This window comes from Mesoplodon densirostris, chromosome 6 (assembly GCF_025265405.1).
Source record: "Mesoplodon densirostris isolate mMesDen1 chromosome 6, mMesDen1 primary haplotype, whole genome shotgun sequence".
In the NCBI taxonomy this organism is placed as follows: Eukaryota; Metazoa; Chordata; class Mammalia; order Artiodactyla; family Ziphiidae; genus Mesoplodon; species Mesoplodon densirostris.
In genome coordinates, this window is record NC_082666.1 from 2,122,117 (window position 1) to 2,148,564 (window position 26,448).

The 26,448-nt window shown below is 53.0% G+C and overlaps 2 protein-coding genes across 4 annotated transcripts; both read right to left on the reverse strand.

Moving 5' to 3' along the window:
* Positions 1 to 13,681: 13,681 nt before the first annotated feature.
* On the reverse strand, positions 13,682 to 18,816 carry SURF6 (surfeit 6). The gene is made up of 5 exons (XM_060101538.1): positions 18,515 to 18,816; positions 16,750 to 16,947; positions 16,102 to 16,190; positions 14,914 to 15,117; positions 13,682 to 14,834 (listed from the first exon to the last, which is right to left on the reverse strand). The coding sequence occupies exons 1-5, from the start codon at positions 18,711 to 18,713 to the stop codon at positions 14,355 to 14,357; spliced, it is 1,170 nt and encodes a 389-aa protein (XP_059957521.1). The 5' UTR covers positions 18,714 to 18,816; the 3' UTR covers positions 13,682 to 14,354.
* A 919-nt stretch (positions 18,817 to 19,735) lies between these two features.
* Positions 19,736 to 26,428, reverse strand: MED22 (mediator complex subunit 22). 3 transcript variants are annotated; one of them, XM_060101549.1, is made up of 5 exons: positions 26,277 to 26,428; positions 25,506 to 25,657; positions 23,960 to 24,040; positions 22,991 to 23,199; positions 19,736 to 20,512 (listed from the first exon to the last, which is right to left on the reverse strand). In XM_060101549.1, the coding sequence occupies exons 2-5, from the start codon at positions 25,626 to 25,628 to the stop codon at positions 20,323 to 20,325; spliced, it is 603 nt and encodes a 200-aa protein (XP_059957532.1). In that variant the 5' UTR covers positions 25,629 to 25,657; positions 26,277 to 26,428; the 3' UTR covers positions 19,736 to 20,322. The 3 variants fall into 3 exon arrangements, with proteins under 3 accessions (XP_059957532.1, XP_059957533.1, XP_059957534.1); XM_060101550.1 differs by having other exon boundaries at positions 26,246 to 26,428; XM_060101551.1 differs by lacking the exon at positions 26,277 to 26,428 and adding an exon at positions 25,977 to 26,223.
* Between the last annotated feature and the right edge of the window lie 20 nt (positions 26,429 to 26,448).

Below are 26,448 nucleotides of genomic sequence, written 5' to 3' on the forward strand. Positions count from 1 at the left end.
CCCTGGGTGCCAGCCACTGGGGATGGAAGAAGGGGTCCTACCACGAAGCGTCCCAAGGGCATGTCCTAGCCTGTACCAAGCTGGGAGAGGTGGGGAGCAGAGTGGGGCCCACAGAGGCCACTTGTCAGGGTCACATGGCAGCAGGAGAAGATGAAGGAACTGATACTCAGCCATAAAAAAAAACCCAAAATAATGCCATTTGCAGCAACATGGATGGACCTAGAGATGATCATACGAAGTGAGGTTAAGTCAGGCAGCGAAAGACAAACATCATATGATCTGGCTTGTATGTGGAATCTAAAAAACTGATACAAATGAACTTATTTACAAAACAGAAACAGACTCACAGACATAGAAGACAAATTTATGGTTACCAAAGGGGAAAGGGTGGTGGAGGGAAAAATGAGGAGTTGGAGATTAACGTATAGACACTACTATATATAAAATAGATAACTAACAAGGTTCTACTGTAGAGCACAGGGAAATATACTCAATATCTTGTACTAACCTATAATGGAAAAGAATCTAAAATACATATATATGTATACTGAATCTTTGCTGTACACCTGAATTAACGCAACATTGTAAATCAACTATATTTCAATAAAAATTGTTTAAGAAGCTGAATGAGAAATCAACGGTCACCCCTATCTCACACCATATACAAAAAATTAACTCCATCTTGAGTTAATTTTTGTGAACCTAAATATAAGAGCTTACACTATAAAACTCAGCGGAGGGACTTCCCTGGTGGCGCAGTGGTTAAGAATCCGCCTGCCAATGTAGGGGACACGGGTTTGAGCCCTGGTGTGGGAAGATCGCACATGCCGCGGAGCAACTCAGCCCATGCGTCACAACTACTGAGCCTGCGCTCTAGACCCCACGAGCCACAGCTACTGAAGCCCATGTGCCTAAAGCCTGTGCTCCGCAACAAGAGAAGCCACCACCAAGAGAAGCCCGCGCACCGCAACGAAGAGTAACCCCCCATCGCCGCAACTAGAGAAAGCCCATGCGCAGCAGTGAAGACCCAATGCAGACCAAGATAATAAATAAATAAATTAATAAATTAAATAAAACTCAGGGGAAAACATAGAGGTTTTTTGACCTTGGATTCAGTGATGGACTCTTAGATATGACTGCAAAAGCATAAGCAACAAAAGGAAAAAGGTACGTTGGGCTTCATCTGAATTTTAAACTTTTGTGTATCAGAGGACACTGTCAAGAGAGTAAAAAGACCACCTACAGGATGGGGGAAAGTATTTGTAAATCACATATCTGATAAGAGTCCAGCGTCCATAATATATAAAGAAGTCCCAGAGCTCAACAGACAACACCCAATTTCAAAATGGACATTTCTCCAAAAAAATATATACACACATAACCAATAAGCACATGAAAATATGCTCAACCCCACTAGCCATCGAGGATATACATACACATCAAAGTCACAATGAAACAACACTTCACACCCACTGAAATTGCTATAATCCAAAAAATGGAAAATAACCCGTGTTGTGAGTATGTGGAAAAACTGGAACCCTCATACTTTGTCGGTGGGAATGTAAAATGGTGCAGTTGCTGTGGAAAACAGCGTGGCAGTTCCCCAAAAATGTAAACATAGAATTACCATATGACCCAGCAATTCCACTCCTAGGTATAGACCCAAAGGAATTGAAAACAGATACAAAAACAAGTACCTGTACGCAGATGTTCATAGCAGCACTGTTCACAATAGCCAAAAGGTAGAAATAGCCCCAGTGTCCATCAACAGATGACTGGATGAACACAATGTGGTCTGTCCATACAACAGAATGTTATTCAGCCACAAAAAAGAATGAAGTACTGATACGTGCCGCATCATGGATGAATCTCAAAAACAACGTGATCAGTGAAAGAAATGAGACACGAAGGCCACTGTGACATAATTCCACTTATATGAAGTATCCAGAAGAGGGAAATCTGTAGAGATGAACACAGACTGGTGGTTGTGGCGGCGCTGGGGTGGGGTGGGGGGAGGGGGCAGGAGGGGGAGGAGGGAATGGGGAGTAACTGCTTACTGGGTACCGCAGCTTTATAGGGGGAGATGAGAATATTCTGAAGCAAAATTCAGATGATGGCTGCATAACATTGTGAATGGACTAGATGCTGCTGAATTGCACACTTTAAAATGATTAATTTTGCGTTGTATGAATTTCCTCTTAATATGTTTTAAAACTCAGCTGTGTTGTATTTTCTGCCACTGGCTCAGGATGAATAAGTAAAGGATATTTTCTTGCCGAGCAACCGCGTCTCCCAGTTCCTGAGATTGGGTTCTTCTTGCCAGGGGAAGCTTGGGCTTTGATGGGTCTGGGGATGAGACAGAGGGGGGGTCTCCAGTGCACGCCAAGCCTGGGGTGGCCGGCCGTCTGCTGGGGGCACCTGAATGAGTACCTGTGGGGCTGGACACTGAGATCGAGGCCTGGGGAACAGAGCGGGGACCCCCGGAGGCCCGGCCTGAGGTCAGGGCTGAGGACCGCCACGTGGCACTATGTGGCTGAAGGGACAGTGGTCACCATGTGGCCAGGAGAGGAGAGAATGGAGCGCATTCATGGTAACGCCTCAAACTGGGCCTAGGTTCCAAATGCTAGGCACACAGGTGGGGCAGAGCCTGATCCAACGTTAATTAAGGAAGAATATGCATGACGTTGCCCAAGCCCAGCTGGCAAGGAGCCCATCCACTAGGTTACGGCCACGTAACAGCTCTAGTTCTTTCCTCAAACTTTCTTCCGCCACTGCCTTACCAAAGGGGAAAAGGGGGGACCCCTCCGGTCTTCTCTGCCTCTGCCCCGGCCTGCAGGCCCCCTGCCCCAACGGCTCTGTGGCTGTGCTGCCTGATGTCCTGGCCATACCCTTGCCCGGCACCGCTCTAGTCAATCCAGTCTTCCCCAGCCTGTGTTCCAGCCACCCTTACTTCCTGATTTATCAGACAGTTGCCAGTGTCACAGAAGACTTTGGCCCCTGGCCCACGCTTGATCCCGGACACGCAGGACCATTTCCTCCTCAGCTGAATAACCAGCGTTCGCCTCGCCCCTCCCCGCCCCGCTCAGCCAAGCAGCACCTGCGCCACCAGGTCACTTTAGGAGGGAGAGCCCTTTGAACACACATGGCCCTCAGACAGAGTCCCCCCACAAGGCCCTCCCACCCCGCCGACCTTACCTCCCCTGCGGCTGTGAGGCCCACCAAAGCAAACTCCCTGTGGCCTTCATCTCTCTCCCACCCCCGCATCTGCCTCCATGCCCCTCACCTCCAGCTGGTTTTCCAGGCACCACTCCCCTGAGGGTCTTCCTGCCACCCCTGGCCTGCGTGCACTGAGCACTGCCCCAAGGAAGCCCGGACCACACCGCTCAACGGTGCTTCGCGTCCCCTATAGAATGCGAGGCCCGCGGGCGGGGATGAGGTATTCTGCCATCGTGTCCCCAACAAGACCTGTTGCATAAAGTTTCGTTTACTCAGTGGCTCTGGCTGGGGACCTGTGCGTGGCAGGCCCCGTTGGAGGCATCGGGGAGACCCGGTGAAGCCTGCCCTCTGTCCCCAGCACTGCAGCCGCCATCCAGCTCAGTGTCCTTGATCCCCTCCCCCCGCCATTAGCTGGTTGCCCGTCCCCAGATGTCCACATTCTCTGTCCCCACCCTGAGAAACACCAAGCCGGACGGGCCACGTAGCTTCAGCAGCAGCGCAGGCGTCCACCCTCAAGGGAGCCTCAAGGCCTGATCACAGCCCTGCCCCTGTCCCGGCTCTCCTACCCCAGTTCTCGTCATCTGTGCTACTCCGTTGGCGCCCAGGATGAGCCCCTTTCCTGGTGCACCCTGGGCTCTCCTCGACTCCCCGCCGTGCCTGCTCCACAAGCACGGCCGGGAGGCTCCCCTCCGGCCGGTGACCCCAGGCCTCTGCTCCTGCGGCCCTCCCTCTTGCCTCCCATCCCCCGCCTGAGCCTCGCTCCTCTCCTCGCCTGGCTGGCCAAGCTCCCGGACAGCCCGTATGCCTGCAGTTCCCCCCTGCACCCAGTTACCTGTTTGATTTTGTTAAAATAAGGGAAGTGCTTGTAGCAGCTTCACAATGTTAATAAGAAGGAATAGATTCTGCTCCAAAGTTTTTTTTTTTTTTTTTTTTTGGTACGCGGGCCTCTCACTGTTGTGGCCTCTCCCGTTGCGGAGCACAGGCTCCGGACGCGCAGGCTCAGCGGCCATGGCTCACGGGCCCAGCCGCTCCGCGGCATGTGGGATCTTCCCGGACCGGGGCTCGAACCCGCATCCCCTGCATCGGCAGGCGGACTCTCAACCACTGCACCACCAGGGAAGCCCGCTCCAAACCTTCTGGATCCCCAAGTCCCACCCCTAGAGACCACTTCCATGTTGTTCCTGATTTTTCTAGAATTTGCCTCCATATTTTAATAACTTGCATCTATACCGTTCTTTATGCATCTATTTATGGGTGTTTTTTCTTTCTCCCAGTTTTTCAGAGATATAATTGACATACAGCACTGTACACGTTTAAGGTATACAGCATAACGATTTGACTTACATACATCATGAAGTAATTATCACAGTAAGTCTGGTGAACAGCTGTCATCTCATAGAGACACAAAATTAAAGAAGTAGAAAAAACATTTTCCTTGTGATGAGAACTGTTAGGATTTACTCTTAACAGCTTTTCAGATATAACATACAGCTGTGTTAATTATATTTATTGTGTTGTACATTACATCCCTAGTATTTATCTTATAACTGGAAGTTTGTACCTTTTGACCACCTTCATCCAGTTCTCCCTTCCCCCACCCCCTGCCTCTGGTAACCTGAAATCTAATCGATTTTTCCATGAGCTTGTTTGTTTTTGAAGTATAATTGACCTCCAACACTGTTAGTTCCTGTTAAGCAACAGTGATTTGGTATTTCTATATATTTCAAAAACGGTCACCACGACAGGTTTAGTCACAGTGTGTCACCATACCAAGACATTCCATAGCTATTTACTACATTCCTCCCTTATCTATACATACATATATGATTAAGTTGCTGATCTCTTAAGTTCAAATGCATTTTTACAACAGCCCTGCATTTTTTTAAAAATAAAATTTATTTATTTATTTTTGTCTGTGTTGGGTCTTCGCTGCTGCGCGCGGACTTTTCTCTAGTTGCAGCGAGTGGGGGCTACTCTTTGTTGCGGTTGCGCATGCTTCTCATTGCGGCGGCTTCTCTTGTTGCCGAGCACGGGCTCTAGGCGTAGCCCTGCATTTTTACTACACCCACCCCCCAGCATTTGGTTTTTGACTTTATATTTCACATCTTTTTGTTTTGTGTATCCCTCAACTACTTATTTTGGATATAGATTATTTTACTACTTCCCACTAGCTCTGTACATGGTTGATTTACTACCTTTAATGTATGTTTGCTTTTACCAATGAGCTTTGGTTGTGGCCCCTTCTTCTTCACTTAGAGAAGTTCCTTTAACATTTTTTTTTAACATCTTTAAAGTATAATTGCTTTACAAATGGTGTGTTAGTTTTTTTTAACATCTTTAAAGTATAATTGCTTTACAATGGTGTGTTAGTTTCTGCTTGTAAAGCTGGCTGGGTGGTGCTAAACTCTTAGCTTCTGTTTGTCTGTAAAGCTTTTGATCTCTTAATCATGGCTTTTTTTCTATGTCCCTTGACGTGTTTTTAGGAGTTCTTATTCTTTTCATATGCTACTTATAATTTTATTTAATTTCTGTGATGATTTCTTTTTTCCCACTCTTTCTCTGAGTTTAACTTTCAGTTTTAAATCCTTCTGTTCACTGTTTCCTCCATAAGCTCATGTTTTTCTGCTTTGTGTTTTGTTTTACCAAGGAGATTGCTTCATTTTTTTTAATTCATGGAGAAATATTTGAAAAAAATTTCATCTGTTCTATGGCATAAATTTTTTGGCATGGGTTCTTCATCTGCCATGAGTTTCACCTGTTCTTTTCCTCTTTTTAATCTTGTAGTATCGTTACATAGGTTCTATGCTAATTCCCATTTTGAAACTCATGCATAAATAAGGTATTTTCTGGCATAGATACTTGCTCTAGTGTCATTGTGGGAGGGAACAAGATCATAATTAAGGGTAACAAGCGTTTTCCTAATGTGTAAGTTCCTTCAGCCTTTACATCCCTGAGTCAGAGAGAAAAGGAAGCTGCAGGATTGTTCCCAGTGCAATCTCTCTCTAATCCCAGCCCCCAACACACAGTCCTGCAAATATACCTTATCTTTGTGCGTCTTCACCCAGCATCCCACCCTCTGCTTCTCCGAAGCAAACCTCCACACAGGCTCCGACTACCATATCACCCATCACATCCTCATTGCCAGAGCAGAATTTTGTGTTTGCACCTTGGAGAAGGGGACTCACCAATGCTTCCAGAGACCTGGAGCCAAGTACATCCCCTCCTCACTTCATTTTGCTCCCCTGATCCATCTCTACTATTTTTCACACCCTGTCCACCTATTGTATGGTCCAGGATACTAAATGCCTCTTTAGATACCTCTAAGAGTTTGTTTTTGTTTGTTTGTTTGTTTTCTATTTGGCTTTTGGTATTTTCTGAAAGGAGAACAGAGGAAATGCCAACTTTAGACTGACATCTTCAAGTTGGATGTGCCCTAATATCTTTTTAATAAATCCCCTTTCTGCTTAAATCAACAGAGTTGATTGCAACTAAGAGCTCTGATTGATACAGAAATTTGTACCAAGAGTCATGGCAACATTTGCTCAGGAGGTGCTGGGGCTCTTATGAACATCCTGGCTCTCTCTTTCCAGGCACTGGGTAGAATTGCATTTCGGTGCCTGCCGGAAGTGAGGGGCAGCCGTGTGACTTGTTTTGGGCAGTGACATGGGACCAGAAGTGACAGAGAAAAGCATTCCGTTTCAATGATCAACCTGATTTTTCAACTAATAAACTTTACTTTTTTAAGAGCAGTTTCCGGTTCATAGAAAAACGGAGTGGAAAGTACAGAGCTCCCATAGAACCTCCTGGCTCCACACACAAAACCTCGCCCGCTGCTGGCATCCTGAACCGTAGAATATGATCAACGAACCTACACGGACACATCATTATCACCCAAAGTCCACAGTTTACATCAGGGCTCACTCTTGGTGCCGTACCTTCTATGGGTTTTGACAGATGTATAATGACACGTAGCCACCATTATACCATCATACAGAATTGTTTCACTGCTCTAAACATCCTCTGTGCTCTGCCTGTTCATCCCTCCATCTCCCCTTCATCCCTGGCAACCACCGATCTTTCTACTGTCTGCATAGTTTTGCCTTTTCCAGAATGTCATAAATAGTTGGAATCATTCAGTCTGTAGCCTTTTCAGATTGGCTTCTTTCACTTACTATTATGTACTTAGGGTTCCCCCATCTTTTTTTTAACTTGATAGCTCATTTCCTTTTAGTGCTGAATAATATTCCATTGTGTGAATGATCCAACAGTTATTTATCCATTCACCTACTGAAGGTCATCTTAGTTGCTAAGTTCTGGCAATTATACATAAAGCTGTTATAAACATCCCTGTGTAGGATTTTGTATGGATATACATTTTCACTTCATTTGGGTAAATACTAAGGAGTATGATTGCTGGGTCATATGGTAAGAGTATGTTTTGTTTTGTAAAAAACTGCCAAACTGTCTTCCAAAGTGGCTGCACCATTTTGCATTCCCACCAGCGATGAATGAAAGTTTGGGTTGCTCCACATCCTCACCAGCATTTGATGTTGTCAGCGTTCTGCATTCTGGTCGTTCTAATAGGTGTGTTAGTGATATCCAGTTGTTGTTTTTAATTTGCATTTCCCTAATGACATATGATGTTGAGCATCTTTTCATATGCTTATTTGTCATCTGAATCTCTTCTCTGGTGAGCTGTTATGTCTTTTGCCCATTTTGAATCAGGTTGTTCATTTTGTGATTGCTGAGTTTTAAGAGGGTTTTGTTTTGTTTTGTTTTTTGTGTATTCTGGATAACAGTCCTTTATCAGATGTATCTTTTGCAAATATTTTCTCCCAGTCTATGGCTTCCCTTGGCATTGTCTTCCACAGAGCAGAAATTTTTAATGAAGTCTAGCTTATCAATTACTTCTTTCATGTATCACGCCTTTGATGTTGTACCTAAAAAGTCATCACCATACCCAAGATCATTTAGCTTGTCTACTGTGACTTTCTAGGAGTTTTATAGTTTTGAATTTTACGTTTAGATCTATGATCCATTTTGAGTTAATTCTTGTGTAAGATGTAAGGTCTGTGCATCTAGGTTCTTTTTTTGCAAGTGGATGTCCAGTTTTTCCTGCACCATTTGTTGAGAAGACTACCTCTGTGCCATTGTCTTTCTTTTGCTCCTTTTTCAAAGACTCGTTGACTGTATTTCTGCGGGTGTAGTTCTCTGCCCTCTATTATGCTGACCTATTTGTCTATTCTTTCACCAATACCATGCTATCTTGATTACCGCAGCCTCACGATAGTCTTGAAGTTGGGTGGTGTCAGTCCTCCAACTGTGTCCTTCTCTTCTAAAATTGAGCGGCTATTCTGGGTCCTTTGCCTCTCCACATAAACTTTAGAATCAGTCTGTCAATATCCAAAAACTAACTTGCTGGGAATGCACTGAATCTGTAGATCAATTTGGGAAGAAATGACGTCTTGACAACACTGAGTCTTCTGATCCATGAACATAGAATCTCTATTTAGTTCTTCTTTGGTAACTTTCATCAGAGTTTTGATATATAGATCAAATATATGGTTTGTTAGACTTATACCTAATTACTTCATTTCAGGGTGCTAACTGCTAACCTAAAGCAATAAGACAGCCAGTTATTTTACCAACAAAAAGGGCTTATTCAGGAGCAGCAAAGAATTGTAATTCAGGACATGTAACTATGGTGAACCACATGCAAGTCTGGTAAAGCAAAGGAGAAGAAACTTTTATAGAGCAGAAGGGGAAGCTGGAAAGGGCTACTATAAATGAAAAGTCCAATGGAGTAAACTGGGGTTTGAAGTATAGTGGCCTTTCAGTAGCTGACTTGTGACAGTCTGACACTGAGCTATTGTCAGGCAAGGAGAAATTCTCCCTTCCTCCTGCTGGCAGTCCTGGTGTCATTTCCTGCCCGAGGTGCAAGGTACATCTCTTCCTGTTGGCATCTGTATTGATGTTGAGTGATATGTGCATGACAGCTCTCTATTCTGGCCTCCCAACTCCATGTTAGTGACGTTTCCCTTTACAGGCACACCTCCTCTTACTGCACACTTCCCTTTACTGAACTTCACAGATACTGCATTTTTTACAAATTGAAGGTTGGTGGCAACCCTGCATCAAGCACGTCTATTGGCACCATTTCCCCAACAGCATTTGCTTACTTCATGTCTCTGTGTCACATTTTGGTAATTCTCACAATATTTTAAAAATTTTCACTGTTATATTTTTTATGGTTTCTGATCAGTGATTTTTGATTTTACTACAACTCGCTGAAGTCTCAGATGATGGTTAGCATTTTTTAGCAATAAAGTATTTTTTAATTAAGGTTGTACATTTTTTTTAGACATAATGCTATTGCACATTTAATAATTGGCTACAGTATAGCATAAACATAACTTTTACATGCACTGGGAAACTTAATTTTCACATAGTGTAAATGGCAATGTATTTTTTTGTTTTGTTTTGCTTTGTTGGCCGTGTGGCATGTGGGAATCTTAGTTGCCCAACCAGGGATTGAAACCATGCTCCCTGCAGTGGAAGCACAGAGTCTTAACCACTGGACAGCCAGGGAAGTCCCAATGGTAATGTATTTTTAATTTCAAAGTCCACTTGTTCATAGGAACACTTGTTAGATAAGAAAGCAATTTGTTTTTACAATGTTTACATTGTATCCTGCAACGTTGATACAATCATTTGTTTCAGGTTTTTCTGTCAATTCTTCTGGATGTATACATAGACGATCACGTCATTTGCAAAGACACCTTGATTTCTTCCTTCCCGATCTGCATGTATTTTCTTTTTCTTGTCCTAATGCACGTGCTAGGACTTCTGTATTATGACACTGAAAAGCAGTGATGAGAAGGGACATTCTTGCCTTGTTCCTGATCATAGCAGGTAAACTTCTGAGTTTTTCACGGTTAAGTATGATGGTATCTGTACTTTTTGGGTAAATGTTCTTTATCCAGTTGAGGAAGTTTTCCTCTATTCCTAGTTGCTAAGACATATCCAGTGATCAGTCTGGCTTTAAACTACTGGTCTTATTTGTTAAAAAGTACTTTTCTTAATGCAACATAACATGACCTCTCATGAGTGACTTAGGGAAAATCTGGGATTTGTTACCTGGCTGGAGTTTACCTGAGGGTAGTAGAAATTTGGTTAGTACCAGGGGATGGGACCCTGGATATATTGGCACACAGCTGCAAAACAACTTATCTGAAGATGTGATCACCTGAGACAAATATCTTTTGAAGGCAAGACTTTGAGAGACTAGCTGAACACCACCTTGAAAAATGAGAAAGGCTTGAGAAACTCCAGGACTGCAGGGTGTGGTGGCTCCTTTAACAGTGCTGGGTAGTCAACAGAAAGACAGGGATAGGCTCAAAGTCCTCAATTTTTAGCTTAAGACATGGACTGAGAATCAGGGACTTTCTGTTACTCTGTCGAAAAACCTCTCATATGGTCTTCAGCTGCAAGATTGAGTTACCTGAAAACCCAAGTTTTAGCTAGCCCATCAGCAAATCCTACCAACAGGTGAATTCACAACCTTACCACATCTCTCATGGAAAAGCTGGAGTACTGATCAGTCCTCAGAATTGAAATGGGGGTATTTGGGCAACGTTGGATGCCTCAGGTACCCTGAATACCCAACCTCACCAAGGCTTACTTTGAGAAAGCAGTCCCTCCGCCCTTGGCTGATAAGGCTGTGCCTCACTTGAAGACTCTTATCTGAGGAAGTTACCTCCAAGGAGAAGCCCGTCTCCTCAAACTCACCCCCATCTCACCTTGTCTCTAGACTGGTAAGTACAGTCGGGTCTCAGCAAGTCCCAAGTGGCCAGTTACAAAGTCCAACTCAGAAGCTTTGACTCAATGAACAAGTATCTGCTGTTTTACATTGGAAAAAAATCAGGGAAGTATATGGGAGTTGATTCTAGAAGTGCTTGGCCAAGAAAGGCGGGGTGCAGTTGCAGAGGGGGCTCCACCCATAAGCAGGACTCAGTGAGCTAGCTAGGGAGCTGGAAAGGATCCGATCATTTCCTTTGCTGCTTGACCAAAACCTGGAACCCACAGTGGCCCATGCTGAGGTAAGTGAACCTTCCAGAAATCCCTTGGAATGACGCAGAGTTAAGAACTCCCTTTCCTCTAGGCTACTGTCTACCTGGAGCGAGGCAGGCTTGTTGGAAGGTCTTAACAATGTTACCCGCTCATCCACCCGACAGATGGTCTGGGGAGGGTACGGAAGACTCATCCTTTGCGGAGGTACTAGGAAAAGCACTGTGAGCAGAGTAGAGAAGCACCGTGGTGGCCCTTCCCTGAAGGCTGGATGGAATGCCACGGGAGATGCAGAGGTAGAACCGTGCTCTTCGGCCAGTGCAGATCCTGGGACCTGAGGGCAGCAGGGAGCATCTTACTTCCACAGGCCACGTACGCGAGGTTCCCACAGTTGTCAGGCTAGTGCAATGAACTGGGTAGGCCAACCCACGTGGGGTCTGGAGACAGCTCTCTCTCTGCCCTCTGCACTCCGACGCAGGTCTGGTGAACAGAGGCTTCACTTGAGCTATTCAGCTGCATGTAGTCCCTCACTGAATTTCTAACCATGTGTTAGTTCAACTTCTGGAGCCCCTAAGTAGAAGGAAAGGGTGACTGGGAGCCTGCTTCCCAGCCTCACCCAAAGGGGCCAGTGGCACAAGACTACCCTGGCCTTGCAGGACTGCTGGAACCCCAGTTCCTGGTGAACCCTGGTTCCTGAGCACGTGTCCTGGTTACGGCTATTTCCATCCGATTCACTATATGCAACAGGAGGGGGACCTTCTGACTTGGAGACTCTTGCCGTTTGGGTCTGAAAATTTTGACGTCAGGCCCTTGGAAGTTTCCTCCCATGACTCCACATTTCATCTTCTGCACTTGAGGCGCACGACACCCAAGAGGTGTGCATCGGGCCTCCTAGACTCATTCTGTAATGTTCTCAACCTCTTCTGCCCTGTTGTCCCTAGTCCATCGTCCACTATTGCCTCTGGCCATGAGATGCTTCGGTTGCCACCAAAATCATGGGCAGCGTGTCCTTGCTTCTGTGCATCCTCAGCTCCCAGCCCTGGGCCAGGGAGGGACATGAGTGGCCAAGCCCAGGGAGGCTGGAGCATTTTCAATGTTTAAACTTGGATATAGGCTCTGTCTCCCACCAGGTGGAGAATTCTCTGTATTTCCTCACCCTTTCTGCCCTGTATCTCCTATTGTCCAGTGCTGCTTCTAGAAATGGGGTGTTTCTGATGCCACCTGCCACCAAAATGCACCACCTGCTCGCCCTGCACACCAGCTACATGAACCTGGGGACACAGCAGCACTCCAGGTCGGGGGGCAAGCTTCCTGGACTTGCAGGCTTCAGGGGAAGAGGGGGGGCACCCGATGATGCACGTCCACCAGGCCTTCTGAGATGCTCCTGCGATTTCCACAGGGGATTTATGCTCTCCCAACTCTGACTGCAACACACGGACAATAATTCGGGAGTACCTGCTGGGTGCAGAGAGAGTGGGACAACAGGATCCTGGAATGAGGTGTTTGGTCAAGCAAGATGGCAGGAGGTTGTGCTGCACGATGCAATCACCTCCTAAGATGTATAACCAAGAACAGATACGCATAAGCACACTTTTAAGGCTATCAAGGGCTTTTGGCACTGCCTTAGCTGTGGCCCACAAATTTTAACGCTCAGCACTTTCATTACCTTTCAGTCCTAAACGTTCTCTAACATCCACTAGGGATCATTACTCTTTGACTCACAGGTAATTTAGAAGTGTGTTTTTAAACTTCCAAACAGGAAACTTTAACAATTACCTCTGAAGTTTTTAAATTTTTCTACGGCCAGATACGATGCCGACGCTTTGAAATATGACTTGCTTTATGGACTAGGAGGTGGTCAGTTTTCAACACGATTCCACGTGTGCTTGAGGTACATACTGTTTTTTGTTGTTTTTTTAAAATTTTTTGCTGCATCCCGAGGCATGTGGGATCTTAGTTCCCTGACCAGGGATCAAACCCACACCCCCTGCATTGGAAGCACAGAGTCCTAACCACCGGACTACCAGGGAAGTCCCAGTACACACTGTTTTTAGATACACTGTTCTGTGTGTGTCCGTCAGATCAAGCTTACAAATGCTCTCGTTGAAACCTTCCCTATGCATCTGATTTTGTCTGCTTGGTGTATCAATTCCTACCGGAGATGTTAAAAATCTCCCACTTTGGCTTGTGAACTGATTTCTCCGTGTAGTGGGTCCGTTTCTGCTGGCAGATGTGAAGCTGTTCCTGGTGCAGGACTGTTCTACCTTCCAGGTAATCTGCACCCCTTTCATTATGTGGTGACTTTTTTACCTACTAGTGCCTTTTACCTTCAAGTCTTCATCTTATAAATACAACCACACCAGCTTCCTTTTGGTTACCATCTGTTTCTTAACTGGAGTTTAGTCAAAAGAATTTTATTAACAGTTTTATTGAAATATAATCCACATACCGTAAAATTCATTGAGTTTTGTCCCGTGCATTCATCCTGGCTGCCTGCGGGCTTGGACTTAACTGTGCCTCTGACTGTGCACCCTCCATTGGCCTCGCTCGGTTCTAGGTTTTACTCTTCCTCTCCTGCCTCCCCCTAGATCGATAACTGTCCACCCCACTCCCCTGTTCTTCCTGCTAGGTCACTGTTTCTTTTAGTGGTGACCTTAGGATTTTTAATGTGCATGTTACCTTAAATTCTAGGTTTCACCCACCTTAGAAATTAACTTCGAATAACTCAATTCCAGGCAGCCTGAGGACGGCCCCGCCGTCTCCCAGTTACTGAGCCCGTCAACTCCACTCCAACGCAGGCCACAGGAGCCGGCTGGGTTTTGTCCTTCCCAAGTGAGTTTGGGGCAGACACAGCAGTTCCCGCTCCTGTGAACACGGGGGAGGAAGAGGGCGCCAGGGAAGCCCCCCCAAGACGCCCCCTCCCTCCTCGCCGCTCCCTCGCCCCCCACCCCGCAACTTTCAGGGAGCGTTCCGGCCTCACAAGAGGAGCCTGGAGCCCGGGTGTGGGTCGCCCCTCCCCCAGATCCGAAGGCTCTCAAGCACGCGGCGGCGTCCGCTCTCCGCCGGGACCCTCAGGCCAGGCCGGCCCGCTCCAGGTCCTGGGGCAGGATGCGGCCCTTCCTGCGGGCCTTCTCCAGGCGCCGCTCGGCCCGGGCCGCCTTCTTCCTGCGCAGGTTCTGCCGCCGCCTGTCCTGCCGCTGCTGCATCTTCCCCAGCACGTGCGCCGTGCGCTTCTCCCACGCACGCTGCCGCTGCGCCCGCCGCTTCTCCTTGCGCTTCAGGGCCTCCTGCAGCAGGCGCTCGTCGTCGCGGATCTTCACGCCCTCGGCCTTGTACAGCAGGTTGGTCCACTGCATCTTGGCCTCGAGCTCCCGGGCCTGGCCCGCGTCCTGGTCCCGCAGCTCCTCCAGCCGGGCCTGCCGCGCCTGCAGGCGCTCCAGCAGCTGCCGGTAGTTCCTGCCCGTCAGCGGCGTCAGGTTCCCCTTCAGCCTCTGCCTCTTCTCCTTCCTGCGCTGGGCCTTGCTGCCCGGCTCCTCCTCACTCACCTCCACCTCCGGGGAAGAGGGCGATGTGAGCCGAGCGCCGCTGCCCGCCTGCCCGGGGCCCGCCCGCCGGCCGCACGGGTCTCACCTTATTGAACAGCAGCCCCGGCCGGGCCTGCGCCTCCTCATGCGGCGCCTCGGGAGGCGGCTCGGCGGCCTGCGCCCCCTCGAGGGCCTCGGCCGCCTTCTCCTTCGCTCTCATTTCCCTGCGCTTCCTCTTCTTCCGGTCGCGCTCCTGCTTCCTCCGGCGTCTCTTCTCCAAAGCGGCGGGAGACAACTCCTTGGCGCTGCCCTGCGGCGCAAGCAGGCGCTCACTCTTGAGGTCCTCCCAACCGCGGGGCCCCCGGCCTGGCACATGGAATCAGGGCAGGAAAAAGGGCCCGCTACGTGCAGCGTTCCACCCGGAGGGGACCTGGCACCCAAAGTGCACCCAAAACAAGGACAAGGGGACCCCACGAGAACCATGCCTTCCGGATCCCAGGCATCTACCATACTAGGGCACTTCCCAAACATGGTGCCTCTAAGTCTCCCCAGTGACCCAATAAGGGACATGTGGTCCTCCATCATTTCAGAGACAAGGATAGGGGGCTTAGCCAAGGCCACCACCCAGATCTTGGCGTTGGCTCAGACCACTGCACCTGTGCAGACCACCGCACGATTCCGACCCCTGCGGGGCAGACAAGAGCGCTCTGGACCACGGCAGGAAGGCAGGGCCCTCGGGCCTGTCCCCACACAGCAGGAGGCTTGGGGGAGGGCCCCAGGAAAACGGGGGTGGGGGTGGCGATGCCATCCGCGCTGAGGCTGGCTGAGGCCCTGGAGCGTCCCATGGCTGTCACCTCGGGCTGGTCACCTCATCTCAGGCCCTGGCTTACCTCACAGGGCCGTCGTGCATTTAGACGGACAAACGTGCAGGAATTGTCGCCCAGTGTGGGTGTGTTAGCAAAGGCAGCTTTCCCTGAGGGAAGAGGCTGAGCCTCTCTCCAAGGCCGCAGGACAGAAGAGCCAGAAGCTCAGCATGGCCAGCAGGAGGGGGACCCTGGGGACCGAGCTCCCCAAGATGACAAGAACTACACCTGACCTCTTGCCGAACAGAGCTGTCGAGGCCCTGGCAGCACCCGCTGCAGGGGCGGGAACAGGGGCTGAGCCCCCCCCACACCTGCCCTGTCAGCCCCATAACAGCTGGCAGAGCTGGGGCCGACCTCAGCAAGCACCTGGGCGTCTCCTCTCCAGGCAGGTGTGGAAACCGCCACAGCACCCAGAGGTCTCCTCCACCTACCTGGCCCCGCGCCTCCCAGATCTTCTCATGCAGGCGCTGCCGCAGAACGTCCAAGGCAAATAAAGAGCCAGGCTCACTGGCCAGGCCATCTGCAAAGAAGCAGTCAAGAGGACCAAAAGGAGACTCCCCCACCCCCCGACCTTCCTGTGCCCTCCCCAAGGGCCCAGCTTCGAAGCCTGAGTCTCCATACACTGGCCCCCTCCAGTGACCACTCGTGGATCTGCAGGTCAGTTCCAGTAAATTCTACCCTACCTCTTCAAGCTGGATTGGCCTCCAGGACAGGACGTCCTCATGAAGTGCGGCCCAAACCCATCTCCCACTTCTTCTAACTTCTGCAGTGACCCCCAGACCCAAAGGCAGCTGTCACAACACTACTTCAGAGACGTGAGGGCAATAAAGCTCTTCAAGTCAAGCTGCTCTAGGACCTCAGTGGGACATGGTCTTGCCTCTCGCCATCCCAGTTACTATGTGGCCTGGAACTACTGTGCACTTCCTGAGATTCCCATCCACCCACAGGAGCCCCATGATCTGTCCTCTGAAAACGCGTTCTTCGGGAAGTCTCACACTATCTGATCATGCCGGTACGACCAGAGAGGACCACTTTTGTATCTGTCCCAGATCCCAGTCGACCCTGCCCACCCTCCTCACCCGCAGGGGCCCCAGTGGAGCTGGAGGCCTCATCCTCCTTCTCCTTGGCTGCCACTGGCGTCCTGGCTTGAGACTTCTCCGCAGGGGCCTGGGCCTTGGGTTCAGCAGCATTCTCCTTCCGCTCCCGGGATTTCTTCTGTGCTCTCTTCCTCTTCTTTTTGGGGGGCCCAGCAGCTTCTGAGACTTGAGTTTTGCCAGCTGAAACACAAAATGAGAAAAGGCTGCCACCCCAATCCCTGTGACCCATTCAACAGGTAGGCAGGTCTTGCAAAGGCTTTGGTCCTAGAAGAATGCCAAAAGCCAGTCAGGACGGGGGATACGGAGACCCTCATCTGTTGAGCGCAGAACCACAAACTTCCTAGAAAGCAGACTCGCCACACTCATCAAAACCCTGAAAAACATCCACACGCTGACCCAGCAGTCTGCTTGTGAGAACTCCTTCTGGGTATGCAGAAAGATGTGGCCTCAGGATGTTCATCATCACATCCTTTTTTGAGTGAAAAACTAGGAAAACCTAAATATCCATCTACAATGACAGTGACGGCACTGCCACAAAACAAACTATGACGTACGAACAAACGACAACGGCGCCGGCTTTCACTCTAACAGGTTGAGGGGGAGTAGCTCTGACGGTCCACTGGCTAAGCACTCCGCGCTCTCAATGCCGAGGGCCGGGGTTCAATCCGTGGTCGGGGACCTAAGATCCCACAAGTGTGTGTGTGGGGGGGGGGGCAGAAAATGTTTACATTCTAAAAGGAAAGTGAGAATTGAGTACACAAAGTAGGAGCCAAATTGTTTCAGTGAGAAATACTCAGAAAAAGTTTTAGAAAGACACAAATCTAACTAGTAACTGAGTGATGAAAAAATTCACTTGAGGGGCTTCCCTGGTGGCGCAGTGGTTGAGAGTCCGCCTGCCGATGCAGGGGACACGGGTTCGTGCCCCGGTCCGGGAAAATCCCACATGCCGCGGAGCGGCTGGGCCCGTGAGCCCTGGCCGCTGGGGCTGTGCGTCCGGAGCCTGTGCTCCGCAACGGGAGAGGCCACAACAGTGAGAGGCCCGCGTACCGCAAAAAAAAAAAAAAAAAAAAAATTCACTTGACTTCATGTTTCTACGATGAACATATTTTCCTTGTATAAAAAGAAAAGGTCGTTTTCCCTCTGGTAGGTCCATGGCAGACGTTTCCACTCTCCCCTCCTCTGCGCCAGGACAGGCCAGTTATTGTCTGTTTCACCTACTTGTGTATCTGCCTCCTGAGGGGGCCCTTGTCACCACTGCCGTGTAAACTCCCTTTAACAGGAGCCATTTCTTCCTTCTCCCCACACCACCACCAGGCCCATAGTAATGTGCTGAAAAAGTAATTTTTTCATCATCACTCATACCTGTCTTCCCACCCAGCGTGGAGAGCTGGCTAAGTCTGTTCACGATGCCCCACGGCAGAGCAACCATTCCACGGGGTCACCTCCTCCAAACCCCGGCCGAGCTTCCAGCCCGGAGGGCGCACAGCTGAATCCCTCAGACTCCCAGACGGATGCCCCCAACGAGCAAGGGAAATGGCATTGCCTTTAAGCATCCCTTACAATACTTCCCTCTAGTATTTCACACGCTTGTTTCACGCATCTACGTGTCTACTCCACCTGAAGGCTACTCAGGTGCGGTGTGGGGCACACACTGACCTCCGCCGCGGAGGGGAGTGGGGACGCTGGGGGGGTGGAGAGGCGCCCCCTCCTGAAGCCCTCCCAGTCCCGGCGGGGGGCTGAGCTTTACCCGACTTGCGCTTCTGTGGCTCGGGGCTGGGCTGGGAGCAGATCTTCTTGGCCAGACTCTGCAGGTAGGCGTCCTTCGCGAGCAGAGAAGCCATGGCTGGAGGTTCGGGGGTCGGGCAAGGCTCGCTCCGGGGTCCTACTCGCGGGGAGGAGAGCCGGGGTGCAACGTCCCGCGCCGGCACCGGCAGCCCCAGACACATACACTGACCCCGGCTGGCGCTACCCTCTCCCCTTCCGCTGCGCTCGCCGGGAACCAGCACGTGGGCAGGCGCGGCCGGCCGAGCGCCGAGCAGCCAACGCGCGACGATCGATTAACCAGGTGGCTCCACCGGAAGAGGGGCGGGGGGGCGGGGCGCAGAGCATTATGGGGCGGGGGCGGGGACCACGCCCGGCGCACTGTAGGTGCTCGGTACCGTAGGGGCGACAGGAACAGATCGGCAGTAACTCAGTCCTCTGGGAGCTCAGACCCCAAGTGGAAGCTGGCGAGACCGCGTTCGTTCAGAAAGGACTGCGCGCCGGGCAGGTTCCAAGGCCCCGGGGTACAAGCGGCGAAGAAAACACACAGCAGTGTCCTCATCAAGTTTATGTTTCAGTGGTGACTGGTAATAAATTCAGAGTGACGTGGCGGGTCGTGGGCTGTCATGTCCTCCGTACACTGGGACGGTGATCTCCCTCTAGGAAGGAGATAAAGCACGCCGGTGACAGGGCTTGGGATTGATGTCCCGGCTCTTCTGGGGTGACACCCGCCCCCCGCTTCTCAGGTGAGCCTGGCTCCAGGCACTGGGCCTAGCGTTCCACCTGGGTTGAGTCCGGGACCTCCCACTTCACTTCCCAGCTCCATGACCATGAGCACAGCACTACAACCCTTTCCAAGCCTGTGGTCGCCCCCCACCACGAGATGCCAATAACGAGCACCGACTGGGGGTGCAACCAGAGGCACGCCGCCTAGGCCACGTGATATGCAATAATGGCAGCTTTTCACGCATTCACCAAACATTAGGGCCCTTCTAGGTCCTAGACAGCTCTTTCTAGGCAATGGAAATGCAGCCATGACTCCAAGCTGACAAAGCCCCTGCTTGCCCAGAGCCCCCGTGGGGAGAAGGCTGACCTGGAGCCCAGTGTTGTCCAGGCAGAGCCCAGGGGCTGTTTGCCGACGGCCACGGAGACCGAGGGTGGTCCAAAACTGATTGGGGCTGAGCAAGAAAAGGAACCAACCAAAGCAAAAGGGTGGAGCTGGTTTTATTCAACAGTCTCACTACAAAAATAACCAAAATGTGTGCAGCAGCGGAATTAGGAAGGACCCTACCTGACTTCTGCAAGAGTGGGCAGCCCCCTTTCCCCACAGCCCTGCAGGGGCAGTCAGCTAGCGCAGGGCAAGGTAGCGGGCAGAGCTCTGCATGGGGGCCTGGCCTTGGCTAGTACTGGCCACTCTGAGCACTTGCATCCCCCACTGTAAACACCACACTCAGGTCAGGTCTCCCAAGGCTGGGCATCCTCCCTGCCCCGCCGTTAGGTCCTCAATGGGACAAACTATCCTGGAAACTTCTGCCAGCCAGCCAGCCAGGAAGGTAGCAAATAAGAGGTGACGACAAGAGAAAGGATGGGCCACCCCGGCATGGCTGGGGGTACTGCTTTCCCCCAACACTCCTAGGTGGGCTGTCCCTGGGCTGACGCGGTTCCAAAGAGGCCACGGCGGCTCCCCAAGTGGGCCCCAAGGCTGAAGGGAGTTGAGGCTGTGGTGGGCCCAGAGGGGAGCACTGGATTTCATTCCTAAGGTCTAGGGGCCTGGGGAGAGGGGCCCTGGGAGGCTCAGGCGTGCTCCGTGGGGCCGGGGCCACTGGCGTGGGAGTGGGCAGGGACTGCAGCCTGCAGGGGGCCAGCACTGGGCTCCGGGGACGCCGGCAGAGGGACTGAGAGGCCGTCAGCGGAGTCTGTGTCGAGGTCCAGCCTCCAGTAAGCTTCACACAGAGGCAGATCATTAGCTTCGCAAAGACTTGAGCTTTTCCACCACCAGAAACCCAGGGAGAGACAGGAGCAGGAAGTGAGGGAAGCCAGGGAGGGAAAGCGAGACAGAAGCAGAGTTAAGGAAACACAGACCACACCCCAGGCCTGCCTTCCCCTCCTCTCCTCGGTGCTGGCCCCTCCGTCAAGCGGCCTGGCCGAGGGCGAGGCGCGGGCAGCTGCCCCTGCTTCCGGGTCCTCCGGAGAATCCGAAAGGGAGCCTTCTGGGACCAGCCACCAGCAGGCTGTGACCTCGGCTGGTCCCTTCCACTGACCAACCGGTGTCCCTCCTGCCAAGTGGCATTCCTCGTCCCTGCCGCCACCTCCTGTCCTGGCTCCAGCTGCCTCCCTCCCGCAAGGAGCTGACAGCCCACCACACGCTCCCACCAGCTGCAGGAACCAGCGTCCAGAGCTCGCCGTGGCCTCCTCGGTCCCGACACTCTGCAAGGCCCCTGAGGGCAGAGAGCCTGTCGTCCTTCTGGGTCCGGCCCTGGCTGGGACTCAGCCTGAATGGGGCGGCCGTTAGGAGCAGAGGCCGTGGTGGTGTGTGTGACCTCAGACAGGCCCCCGGCCCCTTGGACTCAGCCTCCCGTCTCTACTATGGGGGCAGCGGGGCCGGCCTCTCAGGGCGAGGACGCAGGTGAAGGGCACGGCCCGCGAAGGTGGTCAAGGGGGCGACTGGAGGGTGTCCCGTCCCCACCCTTGTCTCGCTGGCTTTCTCCCGACTCCCGCCCTGCCTCTCGCTCCCGCCCTTGCTCCTGCAGTCAGCGTTCAGTCTCAGAAACCATCCTGGACACGGAGCGGAGTCTCAGGGAGAGTGGAGGGCAAGAGGCCGAGAAAGAGCAAATCGTGAGCAGAAAGCAGGGGAGCGAGCGTGGAGATGGGGGTGCAGGCAGCCGGGGCGCACACGGAGGACGGGGCACGGGCTGAGCGCTGGTGGCCGGGGTTGGGGGCCGAGCAGGGAGGGGCTGACAGCCCGCGGGCCCAGCCTCAGCCGAGCCCCAGCCACTTACAGGCGTTTACAGACGAGAGAGGAACTCAGCCTCTCGAGGCGCCGGGAACAGCGGGAAGGGACCCCAGGCCGGACCAGAAACCCCTCTGGGTGAACCAGAGACTGCCGGGCCCAGAGCCAGGACGCGAGGAGCCTGGCTCTCAGGCCCCCTGGCTTCCCCTGCAGCCCTGCCCCTCTGGCCCTCAGCCTCAAGAGGCAGGGCTGCATTGCTGGCCTGCAGCTGCTCAGTCCAGGGGCCTGGCCCTTGGGGGCAGCAGGGGGACAAACACAGGGACACAGGGGACAAGCAGGGCTGTGAGCAAGGTCCCCAGCAGGGTCTGAAACCCCCCAGGGACCCCTCTCTTGGGACCCTTCTCCGAAGGCCTGGTATGTAGGAGGCACCCGCCGCATGTCTGCTGGGCCGTGGGTATCAGGGACTAGAGAAGGCCCCAGGACCCTCTGGAAGAGGCTAGACCACTCCCTCTGGGCAGTGACACTCCGTCCCTTCCCACAAAGGCCAAGATGGGCGGGGACCATGAGGGGTGGCACTGAGTCCAGCGCAGTGAAACCAAGCCCCAGACCACTGGCTCTGGGCGTCTGTGGCCCCAGCATGGCCGCCACGGGACAGAAAGGAGCACTGAAAATCCATGACAGGAAGGACACATTTGTCAGGCAAGGGTGAGAGGGGGTGTGGACTCCATGTCTGCTGGACCGAGGCTCGATCTTTCCAAGCTAATGGGGACGGAGATGTGGGGTCTCTCCAGCCTCAGTTTCCCCAAATGTAAATTACACCTGGACTCTGATTTCTCAGGGCCCCTCCAGCTCAAACCGCCTCAGGTCTCAGGATTCTAAGTGGCCACACGAGGGCTGGGGTGACAGGTCTTGCTCCTGCTGTATCCCTGGGGCTCAGCATGGGCCTGGCATGTAGGAGGGCTGTGGTCTGTGAACAAGGCTGAGCTGAATGGGGGCTCAGGGGTCCAAGTTCCCAGGCCTGGCTTTCAAGGCCATCCTCTGCTTGGGTTTTCTCCTCCTTCCCAGAAGCCCCCACCCCTGACACACACGGTGGGTATTCAGTGACACCCATATGGAACTGCATCCCTGGGCAAGCACTGGAGTCCTGGACATGAGCCATGGGTGGCCAAGAGAGCTAGCCCCACCTTGGCTGGAATGTTTAGGTATTGCTTAGACAGCTAAGAGGGACAGACAAGCCCCCAGACAGAAATGCTGGCTTGGTGCTCCCAACCCTTGAGGTTCTGTGATTTTCATCCTGATGCCCAGGCCCCGGTAGACGGCGTAGGTTGTCTGTAGATCAAACGCTCTGACCATGAGGTCTCCTCTGAAACCCAGGCAAAGGGCTCTGTTGCCAAGACCGGGAAGGATTTGGAAAAACAGGACCTTCGGGCTGCCAGGTGGGGCTGGGCCACCCCTGCTGGCCGGGCCCAGGTCCACAGGTCCGCTCCGCGCGGGGTCCAGCCCTATTTGTACCTGGACGAGTAACACTCCTCCTCCAGCTCGTAGAGGTCTATGGAGACCTCGTCCCGCAGGGTGGTGAGCTTCCGGTCACACTCCTCCTGCAGAGCTCGCAGCTGCTGGTTGCGCTGGTCGATGGCCTCATTCACCGACGGGAAGTCGTTGAGGATGAGGAACTGCTTGAGGTCGGACACCAGCTTCATCAGGGACTCGCCGGCTCGGACCTGCGATGATGGGGACGGGGCAGCACGGTGAGGGACAGCCTGCCTCCGCGTGCCTGACGCTGGGTAAGCAGTGGCCTCAGCTGCCTCACCTGCAAAGTGGGGCCACGGCACGAACATAGGGTCCCTGTGAGAAGTGAGGGAACTAGAGCGTAAGCTACGGGGGGGGTGGGGGGGGCAGGGTCCCTGGCACCAAGGCAGGTGCCGTCCGCCTCCCAGGCCCCACACGCCCCTGGCCTCTGCCTTCTGCTCCTGCTGCTTTGATCGCCAATCTCACGTGTTATTCAAGCACACGTTCTGCTTCTCAAAACCTCGGACCCCAGATCAAACTACCATCCCATTCAACCTCCTGCCCTGCCTTCCTCGGCAGCAGCACATCTGTCAGCTGGGGGGGGGGATTCCTTTAGGACCTCGTCCTGCGCCTTTTCATCCGGGGGCACAGACCTATGGAAATCCTTGGTTGCCCTGCTCGTTCTGTGACATCGAAAGGGATCAAAATGCACGTCCCGTTTCATCTGGCCATTTGCTTCCCGCACTTATAAAGAATCTTCAGCGAGGAAGGGGTGACCTCTTTCTAACCACCGCCCAGCACTCCACAGGACGGCCGTGGCCGGCTACCTGCCAGCCCCTTACGCGGCTGCCGTGGACAGCCCTCCTCTCGAGCGGAGTCTCCTGAGAAGTGGTTTGCCCCCCACCCAGGGAACCCCAGTGGGGACCACAAGGTTCCTGGAGCCCGGGCTGTCCCCTCCACCTGGTGACTCACGATGTTGGCGGCTCGCACGTGCATCTCGTAATTATCCTGCTCGCCCTGAGTGGCCCTCGACACCTGCGTCTCGTCCTCAATCTGGAGGGCAAACAAGAAAGCCTAGAATGGGCAGGCGCCCCGGCCCTCAGGCACCTGGCAGTGGCGGCATGACCGCACTCACCACACCCGGTGGCCTATCGTGCCCTCTGCGCACCGGGCGCTGCCAACCAGACCTCAGGCCGCGTGCACCGTCACCCCCTCTAGCTCTATTCTAAGGAGATGACAGGCACCTTCACCAGGACCAGTGGGTACCTAAGTACACCAGCCGCTGTGCCAGGTGTGGGGAGGTGTTGATCCTGTCTTTTTTGGGGAATGGAGTCCTGTTCAGCACAGGCTGCATCCCTAGCTCAGGCGCTCACTGACCTGCTAAATGGATCAATAAAACGACAATGTATTTTTTTAAGTGACCATTTACCGAGTACTTCCTGGGTGCCAGGCACTGTATTAAGCACTTGACTGTCATCTTAGGAAACTCACAGAAGCCTGGACCGCCATCCCTGGTTTACAGGTGGGTAAACCTGAGGCTGGGACAGACCTGAGCACACTCAAGGTGTCTCAGGCAGTAAATGGCAGAGCCAGGAGTCCTGCCCCGCCTGTAGCCTGTTAGGCTGCTAACTGTCCCAACCCACCCATCAGGCCAGGGTCCGGGCAGGGGTCAGGGCACCCTAAGCGGTTAGGAGCCAGACTTCCTGGGATCAAATCCTAGCCCTGCCAGTTACTAGCAGAATGACTTTGGGCAGGTTGCTAAGCCTTCTGAGCCTCAGTTTCCCCCTGTGAAGAGGGAGAGGAGAACAATGGTACCTGCCCCGTAGAGTTCTTGTGAAGATTAAATGGGACGGGACACAAAGGGCCCTCTCGGCTCGGCCTGACACGTGGTGAGCACTAAATAAACTCTAGCTTTCATCGTCACTCTCAATGCTCAAACAAGCCTTACAGGTCTGCAGCGGTCATGCAGAGATCCTGCCCCAATCCGGTCAGCGGGCTTGCCTGACCGGAACCAGACACTGACCACTCTACCCACCTGGGAGGCCTTCCCCAGCTTCTCTCTCTGACCGCGTGCGCTCGCGGTAGTGCCCACGGCAACCGCTTCACACAGATAAACTCCTCCAGTCATCACAAGGACCCTACGATGCAGGGGAAACTGAGGCATTGAGAAGTCAAGACCCCATTCAAGCCCTTGCTGCTAGTAAGTGATGCTGGACATTGGATCCTGGCAATGTGACTGAAGTCCCCTACAACTGCCTCACCAGGACCTGTAATTGGCCAGTTTATTTACCTGTTGACCTGTTTGTTATTGTCAATCCCCTTGTGGCTCTCCCAGATGTTTTCCCCACGGGGACAAGTGTTCCCTGGTGTATCGCCATCACCTGGCCTGGAGCAGCCATGTTGAGTGGGTGCTGTTGAAAGCGGACACCCTGGCTCCGCGCACCACTGTCCACAGTCTCTAGACCCTGCTACTTCCCTTGGTCTCAGAAGGGGCAGCAGACCGGCGGCCCCCACCCACCTTGGCGGTCTTGATGATCTCGGTGAAGTTGTCCATGATGGACTTGACGTCATCCTTGAGCCGCTTGTTGTAAGACTGCAACAGCGTCTCCTTGCTTTGCGGCAGGGCTCTCTGCTGGGCCATGGCGGGGCCTCAAGCACGGCAGGGGGCACCTAGGACCCAGAGTCTGGTGTGAGCGAGCGAACCCCAGCCTCCCACCCTCCAGGCCCCCGCCTCGGCAGGACCCGCAGCTCTCCGGGGATTCCCTTTCTGCCAAACACACTCGTCCAAGCATCCGCACACAGTGCACTGCGGCGTCTCCTCCGGCCCGCGCCCCTTCCCCGGAACCCCGACGACACCCTGATGGGCTCCGGCGCAGCCTTCTCAGAGGCCCGGCCCACGCACGTCCCCCACCTGCCCTGGCCAGCCGCTTCCCCGCCAGCACTTCTGCCCTACTCCTCACCCGAGGAGCCGCTCGGATCCTACCCCTACCTCCTCCAAACGCACTTGGCCTTCACCCCCAATCCGCCGCCCTCGTCTCCACGCCGGGACCCCCGGGGGCCGCCCCACGAGACCTCTGGGCTCCTGCACTCCGGTGTCTCTGCTGGGACCACCCTCCCGCCCCGCGCCAGGTGCCTCCGGGCTGCGCGTGCTCCGGTCCAGGTGGTCCCCCGACCGAACTCGCGGTTTTTAAGCCACTTTGGAGTCAATCGCACGAGAAGATCGCCGCCACCGCCGCCACGCCGCCCCAACGCCCACACCTGGTTCGCAGAGCCGGGGACCGGAGGGTACCTGGCCAGGGCGGGCTGGGGACGAGCGCGCGCCCCCCCGGAGAAGTCCCGGCTCCCCGGCGCCTCTCCACACCCCTTTCCAGCAGCTCAGACCCGTCGTCCGGCTCTAGGCACAGCCCGCCGGGCGGGAGAAAGTTCTGTCGCTTTAAATCCGAAATCCCGCGCAGGCTTCA

What these genes read in the sequence shown, in the direction of transcription:
- SURF6 (XM_060101538.1), bottom strand. Translation starts at nt 18,713, where the DNA reads ATGTGTCTGGGGCTGCCGGTGCCGGCGCGGGACGTTGCACCCCGGCTC. An exon ending in CTCCACTGGGGCCCCTGCGG is followed by an intron (nt 16,191 to 16,749) that starts GTGAGGAGGGTG and finishes GCTTCTTTGCAG; the next exon opens with ATGGCCTGGCCAGTGAGCCT. An exon ending in TCTGGGAGGCGCGGGGCCAG is followed by an intron (nt 15,118 to 16,101) that starts GTAGGTGGAGGA and finishes CTTGCGCCGCAG; the next exon opens with GGCAGCGCCAAGGAGTTGTC.
- MED22 (XM_060101549.1), bottom strand. Translation starts at nt 25,628, where the DNA reads ATGGCCCAGCAGAGAGCCCTGCCGCAAAGCAAGGAGACGCTGTTGCAG. An exon ending in ACGTGCGAGCCGCCAACATC is followed by an intron (nt 23,200 to 23,959) that starts GTGAGTCACCAG and finishes CCATCATCGCAG; the next exon opens with GTCCGAGCCGGCGAGTCCCT. An exon ending in GAGGAGTGTTACTCGTCCAG is followed by an intron (nt 20,513 to 22,990) that starts GTACAAATAGGG and finishes GTGGTGGAAAAG; the next exon opens with CTCAAGTCTTTGCGAAGCTA.